Source organism: Heterodontus francisci, chromosome 36 (assembly GCF_036365525.1).
Source record: "Heterodontus francisci isolate sHetFra1 chromosome 36, sHetFra1.hap1, whole genome shotgun sequence".
In the NCBI taxonomy this organism is placed as follows: domain Eukaryota; kingdom Metazoa; phylum Chordata; class Chondrichthyes; order Heterodontiformes; family Heterodontidae; genus Heterodontus; species Heterodontus francisci.
The window spans coordinates 11,268,947-11,293,926 of NC_090406.1; the positions used below are offsets into that span (position 1 = coordinate 11,268,947).

The following is a 24,980-nucleotide window of genomic DNA, read 5'->3' on the forward strand; positions in this document are numbered from 1 at the left end:
GGAAATTGGGGTTGGACGGGCGCCTGGTGGAAAGAGAAAATGGAGGAAGGGACAGAAAGAGGGAGAGAAGGATCTGTGAGGCAGGCGATCAAGGGAGGGATAGTGTGGGTGAGGCTATAGGTCCAGTGAGGGGATGGGTCTGGCTGGAGGGAAGGGGGTTACAGATCAGACGACTCTTATTTTTGTTTTAAATACTCCAAAAATAGAAAAATTGACCAAATGCTGAAATTGATTTGGGAAGAGATACTTTTGACCTTCAGCATTGAGTTGCAGACTCACCAAGCGACATTAATTTGGAATGAGACGTGCAATTAAGGTTAAGACTTGTTGCCTGTTTTGGCACCTCGCCTTAATCATAAACAACACTGTGTGTTTAAACGGGTTTGCGAACTGGCTCACTTTGTTTTGATCTTAAATTTTCTTCCTCAAAAATGTCCCTATTTTGACAGCTCTGTTATTTTTGATGCAAAGTGTACCAGTAAATTTAGCTATTGTGTGTGTGAGAGATATAGATGCACATTTAATTATTGATAGACAAAAATTAGGGTGGTTGGGTGGCCTTGCTCTTGATGGTAACTCTGGAGAAGAGAAGGAAATAAGGGCATGAGGAAGATGGGGAGGTTGGAGAGAAGGGAGAGGTGAGCAAGGGTTTACAAAGGGACAGGAGGGTTGATGTTGAGAAAGTTATGCATTGATCTTGATCTCTTCATCAAATATCACCAAAAGCAGATTAAATGGTTGTTTATCTTTGTGGGACCTTGCTGCGTGCAAACTGACTTCTGTGTTTCCCTGCGTAGCATAGTGACTGAAAAGTCATCCATTGGTCGTGAAGTCTTTGGAATGAATGTGAAAGGTGCTATATAAATTTTTCTTGCTCTTCTGATGTATATACAGTGTTTTCCTTTCAGCAAGAGGTGAACTGCTCGCCTTAATCCTTGTAATTTATGCCATCTCACTCATATATTCCCAGTAGTTGATAATCACACCAGTACGCTTTTTGTTGTATGTAATTGGAACCTGATCTGCCATCTTGGTGAATGTGACCCCACTTGCACGTTTTCACCCATTCTGCTGGCAGCGTTCCTCTCTACTTTAAAACCGGTGACAACTGAAAGATTATCCTGTGAAATGGCTAGTGACACTCAAAGCCATATGTGAGCTGACAACTTTGGTATGTTTACATTACACACCTTGGCTAAATGTTTTAGTTTAAAATATCCCATGAATTTATCAGTTCCTTTTCTGACTGCTAATTATCTTTTCAGCATGAATCAAACACAGCCAATTTGGATTAAAAAGCTAAGCTTATTCTGCCTGGGTTATGAAGAATATACATTTTGTCCATTGTGGTGTAATAAAGTAAAGGGACATTTTTAATTTTTTTCAGAGGTAATCTAGTTCCAGGGCTCATGTTTATTTAACTATGAGGTAAAGTGTGACCGGATAAGCATTATTAGTGATTGGGAGGAGTGCCAGAGGAATGGAGGATTGCAGATGTTACACTCCTGTTCAAAAAAAGAGAGGATAAACCTGGCAACTAAAGGCCAGTCAGCTTAATAGCGGTGATTGGTGTAATGTAGTGCAGTGGATGATTTCATCTTTAAGAAACTGTACCTTAGACACTCACTCAGCACATGGCTTTACAGGGGGCAGACAGACACCAGCAAGGAAAAGACATGTACCTGAAATCATGCAATGTAAATAAGTAAGACAATAAGTAGTGTTTGTGTTGAATCCAATTATAAAGCCTGTGGTTATCGTTTAAGGAAGACTTGAGGACACAGCACAACACTACGGTTGGGGATCTTTTAGAGACAGTTATGCAGGACCAAAGTAACTGGCACTTGGAATAATAAATGAAAGTCAGCACAGATTTGTTAAAGACAAATCAGTGTTTGACTAACTGGAGTGCATTGATGTAACGGGGAGGGTCAGTGAGGGTAGTGTGGTTGGTGTTTTGAACATGGACTTTGAAAAGACATTTGACAATAGGGGGAGAGGTGACGTAGTGGTAACGTCACTGGACTACTAATCCAGAGACCCAGGCTCATACTCTGGGGACACTGGTTCAAATCCCACCACGGAAGCTGGTGGAATTTTAAATTCAATTAATGAATAAAAATCGGGAATTGAAAGCTAGTCTCAGTAATGGTGACTATGAAACTACCATTGAGTGAGTCTGGATGGGCTAGGCTTGTTTTCCTTAGAGCAGAGAAGGCTGAGGGGGGACAAAATTATGAGGGGCACAGGGTAGATGGGAAGAAACTTTTTCCCTTAGCGGAAGGGTCAGTAACTAGGGGGCATAGATTTAAGGTAAGGGGCAGGAGGTTTAGAGGGGATTTGAGGAAATATTTTTTCACCCAGAGGGTGGTTGGAATCTGGAACACACTGCCTGAAGGGATGGTAGAGGCAGGAATCCTCACAACACTTAAGAAGCATTGAGATGAGCACTTGAAACGCCACAGCATACAAGGTTACGGGTCAAGTGCTGGAAAATGGGATTAGAATCGATAGGTGCTTGATGGCCGGCATAGACACGATGGGCCAAGGGGCCTGTTTCTGTGCTGTATAACTATGATTGTAGTAAAAACCCATCTGGTTCACTAATTTTCTTTAGGGAAGGAAATCTGTTGTCCTTACCTGGTCTGGCCAGACCGTCAGCAATGTAGTTGATTCTTAACTGCCCTCTGGCCTAGCAAGCCATTCAGTTGTACAAAACCAATACACACAACTACAGAAAAGATTGCAGCGGTTCAAGAGGACAGCTCACCACCACCTTCTCAAGGGCAATTAGGGATGGGCAACAAATGCAGATATTGCCAGCGATGTCCACATCCCATAAAAAATGAATTAAAAAAAAAAAAATTAATTTGTTAGCAAAATTGAAGCCTGTGGGGTTAAAGAGACGTTGACTGCTTGGACACGAAATTGGCTAAGGGATTGAAAAGCGGGTAACGGAGAACGGTTGTTTTTTCAGACTGGAGTGAAATTTGCATTGGGGTTCCTCCAAGGTTAGTATTAGGACCATTGCTCTTTTTGATGTATATTGAGAAACCTGGGTATTTTGGGCATCATTTCAAAGTTTGCAGATGGCAAGAAATTCAAATGTGGTAAACCGAGAATGATAGTAACAGACACATAGCTGATGTATTTTAACGCAGTGAAGTGTGAAGTGATTCATTTTAGTAGGAAGAATTAGAGACAATATAAATGGCAAAATTTTAAACACGTGCAGGAGCGGAGACACTTGGGGCTGTAAGTGCACAAATCTTTGAAGTTGGCAAGATAAGTTAAGATGGCTGTTAAAAAAAAAAAATAGGATTCTTGACTTTTTAAATAGAGGCATAAAGTACAAAAGCAAGGAAGTTATGCTAAACCTTTTATAAAGCACTGGTTGGATTTGAAATGGAGAATTGGGACTAATTCTGGGCACCATACTTTGGGAAGAATTTTAAGGCCTTGGAGAGGGTGTAGAGGAGATTTACTAGAATGGTACCAGGGATGTGGGACTTCAGTTATGTGGACACTCTTGAGAAGCTGGCTTTGTTCTCCTTAGACCAGAGAAGATTAAGGGGAGATTTGATGGAGTTTGTTCAAAATCATGAACTGTTTTGTTAGAGTAAATAAGGAGAAACTGTTTCCAGTGGTAGAAGGATTGGTAACCGGTGGACACAGATTGAAGGTGATTGACAAAAGAGCCAAAGGTGAGAGGAGTAAAAAAGATCTGCACAGCAAGCTGTTATGATCTGGAATACACTGTCTGGACTGGTAGTGGAAGCAGGGTTAGAACTTCCAAAAGGGAATTGGATAAAGGCTTGAAGGGGAAAAAATTTGCAGGGCTATGGGGAAAAAGAGGAATGAGACTAATGGATCGTTCTTCCAAAGATGTGGCACAAGGGGTGATAGGTTGCATGGCCTCCAGTGCTGCATCATCTATGGTTCTATCAATTACAGTGATTGTGTGATTGCCACTATGTGAGTTTCCATTTTAATTAAATATGTGCATTTTGTTGTGAAAATGTTCTTGCCACTCTGACCAATTATCTTTACTCTGTGCAAATAAGATAATTAGGCTCAGTATTACGGACTCTGAAGGAAAATTTATATGACATCTTATCATGTGCCTCAAGTGCCAAAAAAGGCTTTTCAAACAATGGATTACTTTGAAATCAGTAATGTGTAACAAGCTGGCACAGATAGCAACAAGCTAAACGACTAGTTAATCGGTTTCTGGCAGTGCTGGTGCAGGGAGAAATATTGGCTCAAAAACCAGGAAAATTCCTTGTTCTCCTTTGAATACTGAACAGGAGGCAGTGGTGCAGTGGTAATGTCACTGGACTAGTAACCCAGAGCCCCAGGCTTGTGCTCTGGGGACATGGGTTCAAATCCCACCAATGGCAGATGGTGGAATTTGTATTCATTTAATAAAAAAAAAATCTGAATTAAAAGCTAGTCTAGTGGTGACCATGAAACCATTGTCGATTGTCGTAAAAACCCATTTGGTTCACTAATGTCCTTTAGGGAAGGAAATCTGCTGTCCTTGCCTGGTCTGGCTGCCTATCCACAGCAATGTAGTTGACTCTTAAATGCCCTCTGAATTGGCTGAGCAAGCCACTCAGTTGTCAAGGGCAATTAAGGATGGGCAACAAATGCTGGCCTAGTCAGCAATGCCCGCATCCTACAAACAAATGAAAAGAAAGTACCTTTAACATCTACCTGAGCCTCCCAAATGTGAGGGGCAAATGGTATGTTACACTCTCTATATCTGGAAGACTAGAATAGAAGGGGGTGGAAGTCATGCTTCAGCTATACAAAGCCCTTGTTAGACCTCACCTGGAGTACTGTGAGCAGTTCTGAGTATCGCAGCTTAGGAAGGGTGTATTGGCCATGGAGGGAGTGCAGTGTAGGTTTACTAGAATGATACCCGGGCTCCAAGGGTTAAGCTACAAGGAGAGAGTAAACAAACTACAATTGTATTCCCTGAGAAGGTTAAAGGGTGATTTGATCGAGGCTTTCAAGATATTGAGGGGAACAGATTGGGTAGATAGACAAACTATTTCCGTTAATTGGGGAGTCAGAATGAGGGTCATGGTCTTAAAAATTAGAGCCAGACCTTTCAGGAGTGAAATTAGGAAATACTTCTACAAGCAAAGGGTGATAGTTTGGAACTCTCTTCCTCAAACAACAATTGATGCTGGATCCATTGTTAATTTTAAAACTAAGTGTTAGATTTTTGTTAGTCAAAGGTGTTAAGGGATATGGGGCAAAGGCGGGTATATGGAGTTAGGTTGCAAATCAGCCATGTCTTCATTGAATGACACAACAGTCTTGAGGGGCTAAATGGCCTCCACCTGTTCCTGTGTCTGATAGACTGTTATTCTGAGGCAGTATATGCAATCCCCCTGTTAATAATTCGCACTGTTAATGCAGCGTTCAACTTCCCATCCCTTTCTGGGAGGGGGGGGGGGTGCTTTTGTGTCCTCCTTCGGAAGACTTAATCTGATTACATTGTGGTTGGTAAAATAACTTTTCTTCTAAATTGGCAGAGCACTTTCAAAGGTAAAACTTCAACATATTCATTCTTTCTAAGCTGCGTTCCTGGGGAATATTCTGCTAAAGTCGGTCCTGCTTATTTCATTTTCAATGACATTCTGAAAGGGAACGCGGAGCTATGGGGAACAGTCTCCGTCCTTGATGTCACTTGAAAAGGATTGCACACTAAATGTCTGCTCCCAGGCTACCTCTAACCAACAGTTCTAAAGCACAAGAACAAAGGAAGAGCAAGGGAGACAGCGGTCAGAGTAGCATTTTGTGGTAATTTAGATGAATATAGTTCCCCTTTAATCTGCTAATTATATTCAGGATTGTAATCCATAAGGGTATGGCATACATTTAACCATTAAGGAATAATTAACCACTGCTGCTGAACAGAAAAAGCTTCCAGTGTGGGCCCTGGAAGAGAAAAACAGGTTTGTGTTGCAGGTTCCCACCCCAAATATTTAACTCTTTTTGATAATCCTGCTTATTTACAGCATTTTCTGCTTTTAATTTGAGGTAGCATTCTTGCCTCTTGTTAGAAAGATGTGCATTAGAGCCCTGCCCCAGGACCAGAGCCCTCAGTACTGAAGGAGTGCTGCATTGTCAGAGGTGCTGTGTTTTCTTCAGTTGAAACATTAAATCTGCTCCAGTAATGAATATGAATGTTAAAGATTTCAACGGCCTAATTATCTCAACCAAAATTTCTCTCCGCCAGTGCCATCAAATGCGGGTTAATTGGCCATTCATCCCATTGCTGTGAAAGTATGCTGTGTGCATATGTCTGAGTGATTTACTGGATAACATCATTGCACTTCAAACTACTACTTAAATATGAAGCACTTCGAGATATGGGCACTGTATAAACAAATCTTTCTTTATTTCTGACTTCCAACGTTTGTGGTGATAATGTGCAAGGGTGCCTAAATGAGCACAAGTATTCATTTGTACTGGGACTCGGTGGAGAAACTACTGATTTGCAGAGAGAAAATACAGGTTTTCTAATCTTCCGCGAATTAAGTTCTGCATTTGCATTGTATTGTACAAATAAGGAAGCTCAGAACATGGGTAAAAGGGAGCTGGAATATTTCATACAAAGGAGTGACCGTGAGCAATTTAAAGGCAGTTCACTATTTAGTCTGCTCCAAGATTGAGCACAAAAATAAAAGGCTGACAATCCAGTGGCAGTACTGAGGGAGTGCTGCACTATTGAAAGCGCCGTCTTTCGGATGAGACATTAAACCGAGGACCGATCTGCCTTCTCCGGTGAATGGAAGAGATCCCATGGCACTACTTCAAAGAAGAGCAGGGAAGCTATTCCCGGTGTCCTGACCAATATTTATCCCTCAATCAACATCACAAAAACAGATTTATCTGGTCAGTAGAAACCGGGACAAAATAATTCATACTGACCTTTAATTGGAGCTTGTAAATTTCTCACTCCGTATGAAAATTTCTTTTGTACTTTTCATACTTGCCTCAGTTGGTATCACTTTCAACTCTGAGTCGGAAGGTTGTGGGTTCAAATACCACTCCAGAGACTTGAGCACAAAATCTTGGCTGACAATTCAGTGCAGTATTGAGGGAGTGCTGCATTGGATGAGACGTTAAACCAAGGCCCCCTCTGCCCTCTTAGGTGTACGTACAAGATGCCACTGTGCTATTTCACAAGGGAGTTCTTCCCGATCTGGCTAATATTTATCCATCAACCAAAATCACTTTATATAAAAAAAAATAGTCTGGTCATTATCACATTGCTGTTTGTGGGAGCTTGCTGTGTGCAAATTGGCTGCCCCGTTTCCTACATTACAATAGTGACTACACTTTAAAGTATTTCATTGGCTGCTGTTACGACTGACCGCTCAAGACAAAGCCCCCAGTCAAAATATATGATTCTGATTGCGGTGAGAGAAACTCACTGCTAATTCAGTCTCGTCCCTCCACAGCTCACCAAATATATCACTTTAAACTTTCCAAATGAAAGAAAACCACAGCCAAATTGACCATCCACCAACCCCCGAATGAGGCTAACCAAACCAAGTGTCTTTAGATCAACAAATTAACTGTTTAATTAGAAAAACCTAAATTTTTAAACACTACTAAGATATAAACGACATTTAAAATAGAATAGTCCTTGCAGATTTACGCTCCTGCCGAAGTGGAATCTTCCAATGTGAAACACTCCAAGATTGTTTGAAGTCCTCACAGCTGTCCGATGGGGGGGGGGGGGGGGGGGGGAAAGGTTCTTCAGCAGTAGAACAGTCTGGACTAGTTCAGCAGTTGAACTGATGCTCCTCTTCTTCCAGTGATGAATTCAGCAATTACAGTTCAGTAGTTCAAGTAATTGGTTATTTTCTTTTTAAGAAATTAATCTGGCTTGACTAATCAGAATTTTGAGAGTATAATAAATAGAGTTTAAATAAACGGAGAGAGAGATCTCTTTCCTTCAGTATATGCTGGCAGAACAGCTGTCTGTGTCTGTGAACTGTCTCTCAAAAGCCAGTTTTTCATCTCATTTCAAATATCAATCAGCAACATTATATCTCTTGATCCTCAGTCTCTGGCTGTTGCCGGGTAACCAGGATGCATTCTTTGAAGCTGGTTGGCTCCCTCTCTGTATGGCTGTATCCTACGGCAACCAGAATGCGCATTCTCTAACTCCTGTGGCTTGCTGGTTCTTAAAGCAGTACTGATCCTTTTATAACCTTTAAAGGCACACTGCATACTTCCCGGAAAAGAAGAAAAAACTACAGGATCAGAACACTGTAAAGCACTTTGGGATATACTGTGGTCATGAAGGGCGCTATAAAGTTGCGAGTGTTTTATTTTTCCCTGGAGCAGGCGAGGTTGATGGGAGATCTGATAGAGGTGTACAAGATTATGACAGGTTTAGATAAGGTAGACAAAGGCTGTTCCCATTAGTTGATGGTGCAAGAATAAAGGGGGCACATTTAAAGTTTGGGCAAGAGATGCAGGGGGATGTGAGGAAACTTTTCTTTTTACATAGTGAATGGTAATGACTTGGAACTTGCTTTCTACGAGGGTGGTGGAAGTGGCGACGATTAATGATTTCAAAAGGAAATCGGATTGGCACTTGAGGCGAATAAACTTGCAGGGCTACGGGGATAGAGTGGGTGAATGGGACTGACTGGCGTGTTGTACAGAGACTCGATGGGCCGAAGGGCCTCCTTTTGTGCGTCAATGACTCACTTTCACAGAAGATCTTGCATTGTATTTACACCACAGAAACGGGCCATTCAGACAGATTGGTTCATATTGGCATTTAATCTCCACACAAGCTTCCTCCCAGCCCTCTTCATCTAACCTCAACATTTTAACCTTCTATTCCTTTCCCTCTCATGTGCTGTCTAGCTTCCTCTTAAATGCATCTCTGCTGTTTACCTCAGCCACTCCTCTGCAGCGAATACCACATTCCAACCATTCTCTGGGCAAAGAAGTTCCTTCTAAATTCCCTATTTGATTTATTTGCAGAAGTTTGCATGTGCGACACCTGAAGTGTGACTGTCCTTGGAACTTTTATAACCGTTAATCTCCTGATTAATGGGTTTGCTCATGGTTAATCAGAGGAGATGGTATGTCTTATAGCTGTGTTGTTGTAACAGGCTAAGGGAGCTCACTGTGCTACCTCTGGAACAAACAAGAATAACAGTCATTTTTTTTCCATGTGGCATATCCACTGTGGAGAAAATAAGAACAGACATTAGTTACTCTCACAGCGTTTTCCATTATTTACAGCTTCTTTATATAAAATGAAAAGTAGGCCAATAACTCGCAGCACCTTAAAACTATTTTTTAACTTCAGCTTTATTTTCAATCATAGAATGCTATAGCACAGAAGGAGGCCATTTGATCCTTACTGCCTGTGCTGGCTCTTTAAAAGACCTATGATCCCTTTAACTTTGTTGCTTTTTTTTAACTAATTGAGCAGAACTGCCTTAATTTACTTTGTCTAACGATGGATTTCTATCCAATTTGTTATTTTGCGTTGTAAGAATGTTTAAAAATGAATTAGGAGCCCATTTAGCTTAAGTAACCCAAAGCGTTGAAGCCCCTAATGAGGCAATTAAAGCACTTAACTATTCTGTTGAACATCCGTGTTTTAACCTTCAGTCCGCACCATTAGCATTGTATTTAACAAAAGAATGTAATGCACCACATTGGATCTATTGGCAAGGCTGCTGTTTCTGCTCTACCAGGGCGAGACAGAGAGAGGGAGGTTGCATAATGTTACCGGTCATGCGTTTCACTGCCGTCTGTTACTCTTATCTCAAACTGCCTGCAGCTTTCGGGTTTTTTAAATTAAGAAATGTGTGTGCGAAGCCAAGATTCATAGTATGTTCAGCAGTGCAGTTGAAAACAGTAGGAAAGAACAGACAAGATAGATCAAGTGTTGTGTGGATGATGGCATGCCTAGGTTTAAAAAGCCTGTAGAAAGAAAGACTTTCATTGATATAGCAGCTTTCACAACATCAGGACGTCGCAAAGCACTTTACAGCCAGTGAAATACTTTTGAAGAATGGTCCCTGTTGTAATGTAGGAAATGTGGCAGCCAATTTTCACACAGCAAGCTCCCACAAACAGCAATACGATCTGTTTTTAATGATTTGGTTGGAAGGATAAACATTGGCTAGCACATCGAGGAGAACTCCCCTGCACTTACCGGAAAAACTGCCATGCGATAGAGCCACGGGGCCTTGATTTAATGTCTGATCCGAAAGATGGCACCTCTGAAAATGCAGCACTTCCTCAGTACTTCACTGAAGTGTCAGCTCAAGTCTCTGGAGTTGGACTTGAAACTGCAACCTTCTGACTCAGAAGCAAGAGTACTACCTATTGAGCCACAGCTGATTGCAGAAAGTGTAGAAAATCAAAGAAGCTAAGAAATTCCATGGTTTTAGATCCTGGGAAAGAATGAGATAGAAAAGGATAAATTGAGACGAGTCTTGATTTGAATATACAAGCGAAGGAAAAGCGATAGGATGGGTAAGTGTGACCTGGAGCTTGTAATAAATGCTGACCAAATGACACATTATATTTGTAGATGTTATTGGTGTTACTGTTAGAACCTGACATGCTGTGTATGTTCTATTAGTAAAGCAAAAATACCCATTACAAATGAATCCAAACAGATTTTAGCATCAGACTGCAAAAAGGGAAAAATTCCTTCACTTGATATCCTGTCCAATGTCAACCCAGAGCAGAAAACAGGTAAATTCACTTTATTCATAACTTTACAAAGAAAACTTTTACCCCTTAGGTTAAAGAAGACACAAAGAAAGAAGTACGGCCTGCTTTCTTCATATGATGACCACGTGGAGATGGCTCCAATGGACACTGATGATGATGACACAACTTTATTCGAAGTAAAGGGCATGAGGAGGTGAGAGATGTGGAGTGTGACTGGGATGAGTTACAGTGTTTAGACCTCACCTGTTGTGTTCTATCATGTGTATGGTCTGCCTGCCTTCTGTAGATTTAATCCTTCAAGTACTTCGAAGTGTATGCTTTCTTCAAAGTGCTCTCATCCTGAACTTCTAATGCTGATTATGAAAGCGAAATTAAAAGGTTAGTGAAAGGCAATAATGTTATGTTTCAACAAATGCAAGTCCGGTAAACTCACCTTTCATTTTGGCGTTGCAGTGTTTTTATTGTGCTATTCCATTTGGGATTACTGTGTACAAATCTGCTGACTGTGGACAGCCAAGCCCTGGGCTAGATGCACAGGAGAACATTGAAGCTAATCTGTGATGTGCGAGGGATTGAGTTGCAATGAGTTAGGACTCTTTGTCCTTGACAAGTGACATTTCAGAGGGGCCCTTGTAGGTGTACCTAAGATACTTAATTTGTTAGAGAAAGTTGAACCCAAAATAAAACATGGGGCAAATCTCAGACAATGGGCCAAGCATGCACATGTTCAGGCTTTTGAAGTGGACAGTTAAAGATGACTGCCATCAGGTATAACAGGTTTGCTGGGATGGGCAACAGAGTCCAGGAAATGGGACTCATTTTAGAAGCAGGTGCTGAAGTGATAATGTTGGCATTTTAGGAAAGATAAAATGGACTGAGAGTTTTTTTTTTCCGAAACTAATCATCTGACTTTATGTTTTAAAATGTTGACTTTTGGCATACTGAACAGTTTAAAAACTAATGTATTTAAAAGCTATTCAGTAACATAGATGTGTCTGCAGTACTTTTCAGATGTATTTGATGCTTTGTTCTGGGTGGGGTTCGAGGTGTTTCCCGAGGTTCATGGCATTGGTGATGCATTGCTGTACCTGCCCTTGTAGCCTCCTGTACGCATGGATGTGGTAAATTGATTTGCACAACACACTAGTGCTTTAAATATGCAAAAATTGCAAATGAATGTACCTTTTACCTGGTGTTATAAATGACAAAGTTCAAATCCAGCCCAGAATCATGGGATGAAGATCTCTCCTGGCTGTAGGAACCTTATGTGAAATGAGTTTAGTAACCTCAGTTCAGTTCCTAGTGCTCATTGACCCATAGCACAGCGCTGCCCTGGATTTCACCCTTGAAGAGGCCACAGGAGCCCTATTGTGGGGAACAGAAAGGTATGCATAATAGTGTTTTTGCAGTTTGGACAGAATGGAGGGAGCTTTCCAGTGCATCTGACATCCCTGTACCTGACCAGTGAGAGTTTGACGCTTAATGCTATTTACAATATTAATCTCCCCTCTCACACCATTGAGCACAGAGAAATGGTATTGGTGTTTTGCTTAGCATTTAGATTAAAGGGGTGGGGAGGTCTGCTTTAACAGTGCGTTGACACGTTATTCTCCTGCTTTCTCTTTCAATATTTGCAGGAGCATTAACCACACCGCCTCACAATCTTGCTGACTTTCCAGCCACTTCAAATGCTTCAAGACACTGCACCGCTTCGCTGTGAGTTTTCATAGGTGTTCCCATCCTGCTCTTTTCTTCCTGCAATCCTCTACTACTTCCTCCACCCCTTCACTTTGTTCCCAACTTCCCATTAACACAGTCTCTTTTTTTCCAATTCCTCAACAGTCCCGATTGTAAAATATCCCTGAATATATATCTGAAGGAAATTCTTCTGTGGCTTGAGATGTTGTGTGGTTGGGGAAGGAAAATGACCAACCGGGGAAAGCTTGACTTTTTGATTATTGTGAAATCTGGACGAAGGGTAGTACTAAGGTTAGAAAGAGTACGGGAGAAGAGATTAATGAAGTTAGGAGTGGGTTTTGAAAGTCTGTAGAATATAGGATGAATAGAGTTGTATTAATTTTGAGAATAAGATTCAATCCGAGGGTCTATTTGCACTTGGGCTGTAACCCCATCTGCATATTTAAATTGTCACAAAAGCCATTGACCTTTTCAGGCTCAAATTGCATTTTTACCCCCTTCGCCATGTGCTGTCTCAAACTAAAGTTTACTTGTCTCTGCTTAGTGAGTAGTGAAATCCTAAACTCAGTTCTTCCCGTGCAGGTTTCAGATTTTACTACATATAATGAACAGGGGTAATGATATCCCTCAGCCCTCCCCAGAGCTAACTTAAGCAGCTAGAGACCAGAACTAGGACAGCTTGGTCAGTGAGTCAGATACAGCTCTAGCAACTCGAGGGGTATCTCTTCCTCACCCCAAATTGCTGGGTTATTTATACACTAAATGCATGTGCGTTAAACTCGTCATTTTCCCAGCATATTTTGGGTCATTAACTTTTGTTGTTGCTCAGCTGGTTACTCAAAATCTCATTAAAACTTTTTTTGTGGGAATTTTAGCCTCTGTCCAAACTTAGTTAGAGCTTGCTATGAAATATTTCTGTTGAATACCATGTGTTCAGCTTTAGAAAAGATTAGTTCTTTTAAGCCCTCTGAGATTTTTGTGGTAAATTGATATAAATCACCAAAGAAGTTTGTTCTCAAATCCGCATCTGTACAATCCTGCTGTTTGCATTGAATGTTAATTCAAATTAATGTTTGTCAATGGATGGGCTTCTATTTAAAGGTGCTTCCAGCAAACTTCTGCATCTCGCTTCAGGCAAATTGTCAGTCACGAGTCAGTTTCGAGAAGCTTTAAGAGGAAAGTCTAGGCTCCAAATCACTTGTATTTAATTGTACAATTCTTCCATTCCTGAACTGACAGTTCATTTGGTGCTAGCAAACTTGGTAGCACTCTCGCCACTGAGTCAGAAGATCATGGGTTCAAGACCTACTCCAGAGACTTGTGCACATAAACTAGGCTGCCATTTCAGTCTGGAACCGAGGGAGTGCTGCACTGTCGGAGATGCTGTATTTCGAATGCATTTTTGAAAAATTCTTTCATGGGATGTAGTCGTTGCTGGCAAAGCCAGCGTTTGTTGCTCATCCCTAATTGCCCTTGACACCTGAGTGGCTTGCTAGGCCATTTCAGAGGGCAGTTAAGAGTCAATCTTGTGAGTCTGGAGTCACATGTAGGCCAGACTGGGTAAGGACAGCAGATTTCCTTCCCTAAAGGACATTAGTGAACCAGATTTTTTTTATGACAGTCACTGATAGTTTCATAGCACTATTACTGAGACTAGCTTTCAATTCCAGATTTTTTTCTTATTAATTGAATTTAAATTCCACCAGCTGCCGTGCCTCTGGATGACTAGTTCAGTGACACCACTACACCACTGTGTTAGACTCCGTCTGCTCTTTCAAGTGTTCATAAAAGATCCATGGCACTATTCAAAGTAGAGGCAGGGATATTCTCCCCTGTGTCCTGGCCAATATTTGTCACTCAAGATCGCTAAAACAGATCATCAGGGCATTAATTCATTGCTGTTTGCAGGTGCTTGCTGTGTGCAAATTGGCTGCCATGTTTCCTACATTACAGCAATAACTACACTTTACTTAATTGGCTGTAAAGCACTTTGGGACATCCTGAGGTCATGGAAAGTGCTATGTAAATGAAAGTCTTTCCTTCCTCATACCTTAAGTGTCCATATGTGAAGCCAGGCAGTAAGTGTGGGCATGCTGTTTGACTGTGTGCGGGTAAGACAACTGAGCTCAATTCTGTCATTGCATCGCAATTGGGAGCATGATTCCTGGCTTAATTTCGCCCACTTCCCCAAATTCAGGGATGTTGAGGCTAATTGTAGTGACCCAGCCTTGGCTGACTCAGCACAGATCTGAGATTGAACCCCGTGGCCTTCCTGGATTGTATGGTCCTACTCTGCACTATGTAATATGTGAAATTGGTACAATTTGAATTTATATCCAAGAACATTTATTCAAAATCTGCAGCCCATCTCTCAAAATCTTTCTGGGACATGCATGTCTGTCATGTGCACTCTGAGTTAGAGAGCAGGCAGCATTATCTGTTTTAATTCAAATCCAATAGATTGGTTTCTGAGTGCGGATTTTTCGAAGGCGACTAATTTGAATAGTGCTCACCTCCGTTCTCTGTGGTGGAGAGAGCTGCTGTCTGGCCTCGACAGATCCATGTTGGACTGAATAACCAAACTCCCTTGATAGTGTCAGCACTTGCTAGTTAAACAAAAACATATAGTCCCACTAAAATGCTAGCGGGAGAGAGAAATAAATTGTAAAATAATAATTAAAAGAATGTGTTGAGAGGTAAATATGAAGTATAATAGTGGAGGATGTAATTTAAATCCTTAATGTACTGGGTAAATTAAAGGACAATGACATTGAAGTGGGGGTGAGGGCAAAGTGCTGTTATCTAAAGTACCCCCAGTGAAACTGGGTGATATAAAGGCACAGAGGGCATCCTTCTCCTACCTCCCTTGTCGAAAAGAGATGCTGTCTGTTCCCCATATTCCTTAGGAGATCAAACCATGTCGGATGTCGCACTTGGGAAAGGTCTGTTCAGGTGAATGTATCTGACAGGTCTGTCTTCAGTTAGCTGCTACTGGAACCCAGTGAGGATCCACTTCCTTCGCACTCCTAGGTATTGATTTTATTTTTCAGCATAAGTTAAAGGCTGTTTATTATCCAGGGACAGTCTTAGTCACTGTTACCTAGAGCTTAAAATAAGGTTTTTTCCACATGTGGGTTTAATTACCGAGTGCTTTTTTTTGTCATCAATTTTTGCTCATTTATTTCCCTCCTACTGCTTTGCAACACATTTCCTGTTTCATCTAGGTCAGGGGTTAACAACCTTAATTACAAGAAGAGTCGTTTTTTAAAAATTTAGTTGAAAACGCAATTATCTTAAGAGCCGCAATGCTGTTACTCAGATGCCAACAATAGTGAAAAACAAGATAAAGACACATTACAACAGCATTTTTACAAACAAGTTGTTAATTGAATGATGCTTTTTCACAAACGCAATGTTAATCGCATTTTAAAAAAACAAAAGCCATTTAATTGCCATCGAAATGGGTTTGATCGATCAAGGTCAGGAGCCGCACGCGAGTCCTTAATGAACCACAGGTTGCAAACCCTTGATCTAGGCAAACATGACAGTCTCCAGCCACAAACATGTCCATATAACCATGGCCTGAGCTCTTGGGGCAACAACCCGAAATTGCAAGAGTGCGTTCTTGACAAACCATCACCGTGCAGCTGTGACATTATACTGTTAAACCATACATTGTGTTGAAGTGACATCGAACAGGCTTGCAGTAGCAACTGAGTTAAATAGTAGTACAAAAGGAAGAGAAACTAGAAATACGCAGATCAGTCAGCATCTAAATAGGGAGAGGCTGAGTTCATGTTTATGGTGTACGCCCAAAACACTAACTGTTTCTCTCTTCAGGAGCTGCATATTCCCAGTATATTGTATTTCTATTCCCAAGTAAAATTGCCCTGACTTCATTTTAAATTATATGTCCTTACCGATCATTTAATGCAGGGACCAACAGCTTAAAATGGAATATTTTTTACTGGATGCTGAAATTAACTTGATCATTCCTAGTAATGTCACTCGCACAGTTTTCTCCCTTTTTTTTCATCCCAGATTCCTCCTTCGCTTTCTACATTTTATAATAAATCATAATTTGTTTTCTCGAGTGCTATTTTAACCTCCATGTTCAAACTGTTAAGTGTACTTTTTGCATACTAATCTCTTGTGTCATATGCAGTTCTGTTGTACCTTTGCTAAAGATCCTTAACATTCCATTGCACAGTATATTCTCATTCTATTCAAATTGATTAGCCTCTGGAGTGAAAAGAACCAGTTTTTATTTTGAAATTCAATCAGCCAGTTAGATTACACATTTTGTTGGTGTGAATTGTTGTTGGCTCTATGTTGATGAATATGTCTCTGGTGCCAAGTTGCCCAAGTCTAAGGTAGGTGAGTGGTATAAGGTCAAACTCGAGTAAACCATTTCTTGCACAAGTTCAGCTTCGTGTTGACTGCTGTAAAACCGCAACCAGTCCAACCCAAGCTTTTTACAAGTTGCCAGAAGGTCCAACTGATAACCTGGGAATTTACTGAGCTTCATTTTCACCTTTTTTATAATGAGATTCCATCGTGCTCTGATTGGGCTATGTCCATGCTTGCATTCATACACAAGCAATTTTCCCTAACCAGCAAATGACGTGGAGCAGGAGGTATGATTCCGATCTGTCGCTCTGCATCATTATCTGTACAATAACTGTCTAATCTTGTGCCTTCTGAATGGCTCAAAACCTTGTTTCTGAATCTGGTTTTGTTAGGCAAATTACTTATCCAGAGACCACAAAATAATAGCAATGCCACAAACTCAATCTAACTTCCATTTATTTTTATTTGCAGATAATAAGCACTCGAGGGACATATGGTGAATGTGACTTGTTACCTGTCATGCGGATTTCAGAAACTTCAATCTTCCTGCTAATTACTTACCAATGACTGAATATATTTGTACAGTTTTGTGTGCGACTGGGCAGGTAACCATTTCAACACGGCCAAACTCTTCACTGTATGGGAACTGAAGGAAAATTGAAACTCTCCCGTTTTTGGGGAAATTTTACTTCGGCATTATTGTGATTTCTGTATCATTTTCTGAGAATCATTCAGAAGGAAGTCCTGGGTTATGAGTTAAAGGTCGCCTGGCCTAATCGTTTTTCACAAAGCTCTGCTTCGGAGCAAGTAGGGACTGCAAACTTTAGAAGAAATACCTAGTTTCTTTGTTGTAATGAAAGTGTTTACCTTGACATTGTTGCTATTTAACTTTAGTGGAATGATTGCTCGTAAACCACTTTAGGTGGAAAAGCTTAACTACATACAAAATTAATACAGTGAACATTATAAAAATGTACTGTGGCAGCAGGCAACATGTGCTCCATGGGAAAAATGAGTGAACCTCTTGCCTCCTGTGGCACCCAGGACCCTGTGCTTAGTGGGTCCTGAATGCTTTCCTCAGAGGCAAAGTAAAATGAGGTCTGTTGATCCTCCCAACAAAGGTGCAGTAGGGACCAACAGCACTCTCCCTGTGCCTGTTAAAAGCACCTTTTTAGATAGTCTCTGCTAACTGCTCACTAGAATGTTAATTTTTAAACACATGTAGAAGCGCCCACTTAAAGTAAAAAGAGAGCAATTAACTACACGTCTGGTTGTTGTTTAACACTGAATGCTACTTAACCTTTTGCATTCACAATTCCAACTGCTTCTGTGTACTGTGAAGTTTTCTTGGAGGGGAATAAAGCGTGGGCAAATGCACCTCCCTGTCTCTTTCTGCTGGCTCCAGTAGAAGCAAAGCTGGTGAATCGTGTGGCAACTATTGAGGCCCAGACTCCTACCGCCCCCCCCCCCCCCCCCCCCCCCACCACCAAAAACAGTGCCTCAGTTACTGCCAAATGAGGCAAGTCAATAAGTTTAGGTGACTAACTTCAGGCGGTGGCAAGAGAAGCGCCATTTTGCCGTCGAGCTACAGTTTTTAAATGTAAATGTGCATTTAAAATCTGCGGTTGTTAGGCGTCATGCTGCATGTAGGCATCAGCCATGCTGTTTGAGCATGATTTGAGACCTTTTTCTCTTGTTAGCTTTAGCTTAAATGAGTTGAATTCAGGCCAACATGGACAAAGTGCGAGCCTGTCAGGACTGTGAAGCCTTTTCTATGCCTTTAAGCAACAACAAAAAAAGTTACAATTCAATGCCATCCTTTTTGTTTACTTGTTCATTAAAAGTTTTTTTTTGTGAAAGGTAATGACTATGGAGCTTTTTATAGAGAGACAGCAAAGCCAATTTTAAGAACTACAATTAATAGACTTCCTTCGAATGCATCCTGTGTTACAGTCCCGGATAGGACAAGTGATTTACCACTCTGATCCACGGGAAACCACCCATTTCACTCCCCTAGGACTTTATGGAACATCACAGTAATCAGACAGCAAACTGCTATGCCTACTGAACGTAGAAACAACTGGTATTTGTTGTAGAAAGTCCTGTGCCCAAATGAAGGGTGTGTTTAAACCTCCTAGGAGTTGTGGGGGGCTGTGAAGGGTGGGCACGAGGAGACATTGGACCTTGGGGAGAAGGGGAAGGGGACCATGAACAGTACAGAATAAAGGGAGAAAAGAAGGGAGTGAGCGAGGAAGAACATAGCCCTCTCGCCATCTCTCCCAGTGGTTGCAGCGAATTCGACAACAATGTTCCTCCATTCCTGTTAGACCAAGGGAAGCTCATGACTTTGCTAACTTAACTAAATTTCAAAAATAACATGGTCTTCGTAATAAAATGTGCATAGTTAAAGCAGCAAACCAAAGAACAGATTTTACTTTGTGTTTTACATGATGGCCAAAATGAGCTTGCATGTTGGGGTTTGGTTTCTCGGTGCTGCAGGAAACATGGTGATTAAAAAACAAATGAATTCAAACTAAAAGTGCTGCCTTTGCCTTTCTTAAAAAAAAAAATTAAATTTCTTAAAATCATCTCACTCTCCTGAAATGTAGGTTGAAGGAAAGAATTTTCAGGCTATTTCACGTAAACTGTCCTGTGTGAACGGGTGACTAGCTGTTGGGTCAAGCCACAGTATATTCCATTAAGCTGTTACATTTAACCATATGACCATATGATACGTTTATCATATGGTATGCAAACATGACATGAAGTCCTGTGACATTGACCACAAGTCGTGGGAGTCAGTTGCCAGTGATTGCCAGAGCTGGCGGGCAACCATAAAGGCGGGACTAAAGAGTGGTGAGTCAAAGAGACTTGGCAGTTGGCAGGACAAAAGACAGAAGCGCAAAGAGAGAGCCAACTGTGTAACAGCCCCAACAACCAATTTTATCTGCAGCGCCTGTGGATGAGTCTGTCACTCTAGAATTGGCCTTTATAGCCACTCCAGGCGCTGCTTCACAAACCACTAACCACCACCTCTAGGCGCTTGCCCATTGTCTCTCGAGACAAGGAGGCCAAAGAGAGAAGAGAGATGGTTATATTGTGCAGTAAGTAGCTGTGATGGGTCGGGCTTTATATGAAAAAAAAATATTCTGAAAGAAGTAAATGCTAAGGGAACAAAGCCTATTTGTCATAATGTATTGATTTTTTTTTTAATTAATTTTTATTTCTGCTCATCAAGGTGTGGTGTGGTCCTGATGATGGGATTCTTCTTTTTCTATCATCCAGGTTGGGTAGGCTGCAGCGGGTGCTTAGCTCACCAGGGTGGTTCTTTTTTCCCCATTTCCCACAGCTGCCAGCCCTCTGGCCTCTCTCACCCAGATCCCCCGTTGCTGCCAAATTCGAGACGGTTGTATGCAAAGGCCTGCTTTATATTCACTAGGAGCTGGATTGAGACGGCCTGAGTTCATTCCACGCAGGCTGCTTTACAGCCAGCAGACCGAGGAAACTTTCAATCCCACATCCACCTGAACTGGATTTAAGCCTGGGGGTCCCAAAGGTACAAAATGCTTCTTAGATGTCCATCTCACAGTGCTTTTCCCTATGCTTGATCCTTTGCTAATATAGAGGACAAAGTATTGCCTAGGTAAATTAGTCTACATTGGGCAGATGGGGACCCAACAACAATCAGTAAGGCAAGTTTTTTTTATTTTAGTTCTCTGCAGGTCGCCATCAGTCACACAACCCATTCTGCAACTTATTTTCCCCACTATTGGAGCTGCACGGCAGGTCAGTCAGCATATGGCGGATTTGTTGGCCTGCCTGTGTTCTCTTTTCCGATGCCAGTTGGCCTGCTGTGCATTTCTAGCCTTTTCTGCTTCTATCTCCAGCTTCCAGCATTCAGTTTTGCTTGTATTGTGTTGTTGAGCCAGTTACAGGTCAATGACCTTGCTGAATAACACAAGCAAACTGTGTAATGTCAATACCAGTTTTTCTTCAAGGTTTGTTTTGTGAATGTCAGGCGTTTCTTTTTGGATGGGGAAATGACTTCAATTAGAGTCGTGTGATTGTACCTTGAGAATTCTGTGGACTGTCTTGTGTCTGACAGGAAAATATTAGTTTTTTTAAGCCTTTTTAAATTTTAAGACTAGTCACTGAGTGCGGGGATGTCGCAAGCCTCTCCATAGTTCACAGGTGGCATAGTACATTAGATTTAGAAGTTAGCTGTTCCTGGCAGGGCAGCAGTAGGACTGGTACAGTTGACCCTTGTACCTCTGGGCAGAAGAAACAGTGGCGAAAACTTAGCCAGGATTTCCTCTGGATGTTAAACCTTTGAACTCTGCTGGAAAGTATGCAGATGGGGATAGGAATGAGCGTGGCTGTTGTGCAGTTGAATAGGCAGCCTGTATGCGCCACCTAAGCTTTTGTTAGGTCGGTCACTTCGAGGGGGTGGGTCGGGGCAAGAGAGTAGAATCGTTCTGTGCATTGGCGCTTTGTGGAGTAAAGCGCATTCGCTTTTCATGTCCCTACAAACAGTGAGCAGAGCGATTCTTCTAGCTTGGCCAAGGTACCAGTGGAACAATACCCTGGGAAGAGTCAGCATGTTAAGGCAAGGAGCAGGCTGGACAAATACATGCCAGATTACTCCTGCTTGTTTACAAAAGAGCAGCACTTGCACCCAGATGGTACATTCTCCTCTTGTTTTGGCATCAGCTGAGCAGTGTAAAATCAGCAAATATCATAGAGGCATTCAGGATGCAGCTAAGCGTTCTCACAGTGAATGTGAGGTGTGCGGGGACATTAGTCAGTCTTAAAAAATTTATGGATTATTTTATGTTCTTCTACTAATTGAGAGGGGAAAAAAAACAAAGTAAAATTTGAGTACTCGACAGAAGCGTAAATCACTGTGTAATGAATCACTTTATGATACATTAGCCATTTTTTCCTCAGAGTACCAAAGGCTGTTTTAGTTTCGGGGCCGGTAAAAAAAAAATATACCAGTTTCTGATCTTGTCTGCCTGTTAATTTCTGAAATGCCTAATGCTGAGTTTTGGAGTGGAAGTCTGTGGGAACCATGCGTTTGTTTTTAGAGTGCAAACTATAATTTATTTTTGATCTTGTGCGTAAAATGCTATTAATGTTTCGAAGGAGAATCTTCATCCATTGTAAACCTGAATGCTATTCGAGAGCAAGAGCTTTTGGATATAAGTGGTGTCTCACATTCTGCATTACTGCACTAGCTAGCTGATTTCTGCTCATTACAATATGGCCCAGCATCCCCTGGGTTAGGGAAGGCTTTCTGCTCTTGATAACTCTCCATTGGCTCCTGCTGGAAAGTGCCTGCGCGTTCATTGTTTAAGGGACAGGATTAGGACTATGACTTCCCGATCACCTGCCTCTCACACCGCCCCACCCAGCCTAATGATTTACTAGCTTGTTAAAGTTCCTTTCTAGCTGCCCATATGCAGAATGGTCACTTGGGACAAGTACAGGCGAATGCACGTGTCGTCCCTTCAGTGAGAAGTGGGAAGAAAATTAGTAATGCAGTGATTGAACATCCTGAGAATTATTGAGGGAACTGTCCTGTACAGTAAACATTGGGGTTGAATCATTTATCCTTTCTTCAGTACCAGTGCATTTCCTATCATTTCACATAGTGGGATGAATTGTCTCCAAACTGAGAGCGCGCAAAAGTCACATCATGAGAATGCATTGTGATCTTGAGGCGAAGTGATCTCAGACGAGTTAAGGAATCCATATGATGCCCCAGTGGGTCATCACATTATTAGTTGTCTGCTGTTTGGTCATGCTCATTCAGTTACAGTGTGTTGATATTTTGGATTGATAGTGCGAGAGCGAGCATGCTTTTCTGAAGAACCACTTGGTTTTTGCTGTTTCGGAGGTTTGTGCACTGTTGCTTCACATCAAGTGAGCCTGATTAAGGCAGGAGAGTCGAGAAGAATCTGTGGGGAAAAAATTGACAGGCTTTGTACTTTTTAATTGTTTGTGGGTGAATCTATTTAGATGGGTGCTGATTTCCAACAAGGATTGGGGCCTGAGATGTAGAGTACATTTGGAAAGTAAATGATCTTTATCTCCAGGCTGGCCTCTGTGTGTTTTGCAATAGATGCCTCTTTTCCCTTAGGCTGCCATTGGTATCAAGCAATAGAAGCGTGGTGAACAGCAATGAGGACTTCAGACTGACCTTACTGCCACAATATCCGAAAACTAAAACGTCCCTTGTCAACTATAAAAACAATTGGCCACCTGTTAGGTTTTAACTGGTATGAAAAAGGGAAATCTGGAACACTGCTTCCAGTGAAATCATGACAGAGACAAGGAGCGATAGCTTCAAACTGGTGAAAGACACTTCCAGGACTTAATGTAAGGCAAGGTCTTCAGTCAATGAGTGACAGGAAATCCTGGATAGGATAGTGGAGCTGCCAACAGTTCAAGAAACAGTTTGATGATCTGACAGCGGAGAGGGATGGGGGGAAGCCGTCGGATGGATGACTGGGTGCAGTAGGCTGAGGCAAATTATCCTCTACCCCTCGTCTGTTATCTAAGGTCTTTTCTGACAATTTGCATTGTTCGTTAGAGCATCCTTTGGGAGATGGATATTTCCTGACTCTCTGAGCAACGTATTCATGATAGATTACAGGGTTTCCCCCTTCCTCACCCATGTTAGAGACATGACCAGGTAACTCTTGAAGATGAGTTATACTCACCATGTACAAAAGTGCCATTACTGTACAAGTCCCCTTGTTGACACCAGCAGCCCAGTTGTGATAGCTCATCTGTTTGCCCCTGAGAGTTTGTTGAAGTGTATGTGCAACCTGTCCTTTTCCTCTAGCAGTTTTGAATTCACCTGCTGCAGCTCTGGTCATAACAACATAACAATCTGTCTTCTGGTGGCGCCTTTATATTTTTAATGTAATACTGCACTGGGCACTTAGTCATGCTTTCTGTTGCCTACTCACAAGAATGCGAGAGTTAACACTCTCTTGCCCTCTTGATCGCGCTCTCTTAACTGCTCGCTCTCTTGTTTGTGCTCAATCTTTTACCCTCTCACTATCTCTCTCTCTCACCGTCTCATCCTCGATGAGAGGAGTTATTTTTCCTGAAAAAATACAGGTTACCTGAATGTACCTTGCATCCAAGATCGATTATACCCGAATCCTTAAAATAAAGAATACAAAATGGTAGAAATTACATTAGAGGCCAACCAGTCAGCGTCTGAGAGAAAAGGAAAGTTTACGTTTTAATTAGAGGCCTTTGCCCCAGAACTGAGTTTTGTCTACCTGGGGTAAAAAAAAGTATTTTCTTTCTTAGATGCTTCCTGACTGGAGTATGTTCTGCTTTCAGTTCAGATTTCCAGCGTTGAGTGTTTTTGTTGTCTGTACTTGGGTTCTTATTGGGATATTGGCTATTAGCACTTTGCTGCTTCCTTGGTCAACTGCATATAGGGATTAGCATGAGGACATGCCAGCTTTGTAGCCTTCAGAATGTGGTAGAAAATTCAGTTGAACAGGATTCTTGGCAACTTAACTCCACCCGCTCCCTGCCTGTCTGTAGGATGCTGAAAAAACCTCAAGACATTCATGTCTTGGGTTGAGTCGAGTTGAGTTGAATGATGCTTTTTGAGCCTGAATTTTTTATTTTACAGCAAGTGTTAATGGGAACATAGCAACTTCCTGTCCCCCATTTTAACCATGACTTTTAAGTTGTGATCTATGTTAAAATGGTGGACAAAGGAACTTCATTCAAACACATTTGCTATCAATATCACATGATTACAACCCCTCTTGATTTTTAAATGATTCTTTTTTAATGTACTCATTATTCCTTTGGATGTGATTGAAAACAGCATATTATAAACATGGACCAATAAAATGCACAAAACTATCTGCTGTGAAATGTATATAATGTGCTTGGGTAACTTGAGTTGTTCAACCATAACCAATAAATTCTTTTACTAAAAGCAAGGCATTGCGTACTGTTTTCATACTGATGTCTGTCAGACTTCCTAACTACCCGCCCACATGTCTCGACTTAATGTTGTCACTGCATGTAGCCATGTTGAACAGGCCAAGAAATTATAGGTGCCACCTCCTGGATGAAGCAAGAATTTACAGGTGTTACTGTCGCAGCCTTTACCCGTGGAATGGGAGAGTATTGCGTTGTCTGTCTAT

The 24,980-nt window shown here is 41.5% G+C and overlaps 1 protein-coding gene across 2 annotated transcripts in view; it reads left to right on the forward strand.

Moving 5' to 3' along the window:
* The window catches only part of LOC137351588 (protein FAM174C-like), a 30,515-nt gene extending 5,746 nt beyond the window's left edge, over nucleotides 1–24,769 (forward strand). Inside the window, exons 2-4 of one of the 2 annotated variants that reach the window (XM_068016170.1) lie at nucleotides 10,814–10,936; nucleotides 12,381–12,459; nucleotides 17,263–24,769. In XM_068016170.1, coding sequence (XP_067872271.1) covers nucleotides 10,814–10,936; nucleotides 12,381–12,414 — 157 coding nt within the window. In that variant the 3' untranslated portion in view covers nucleotides 12,415–12,459; nucleotides 17,263–24,769. The remainder of the gene's footprint in view (nucleotides 1–10,813; nucleotides 10,937–12,380; nucleotides 12,460–17,262) is intronic. The other variant, XM_068016171.1, reaches the window with a different exon arrangement.
* The last annotated feature ends 211 nt before the right edge of the window (nucleotides 24,770–24,980 follow it).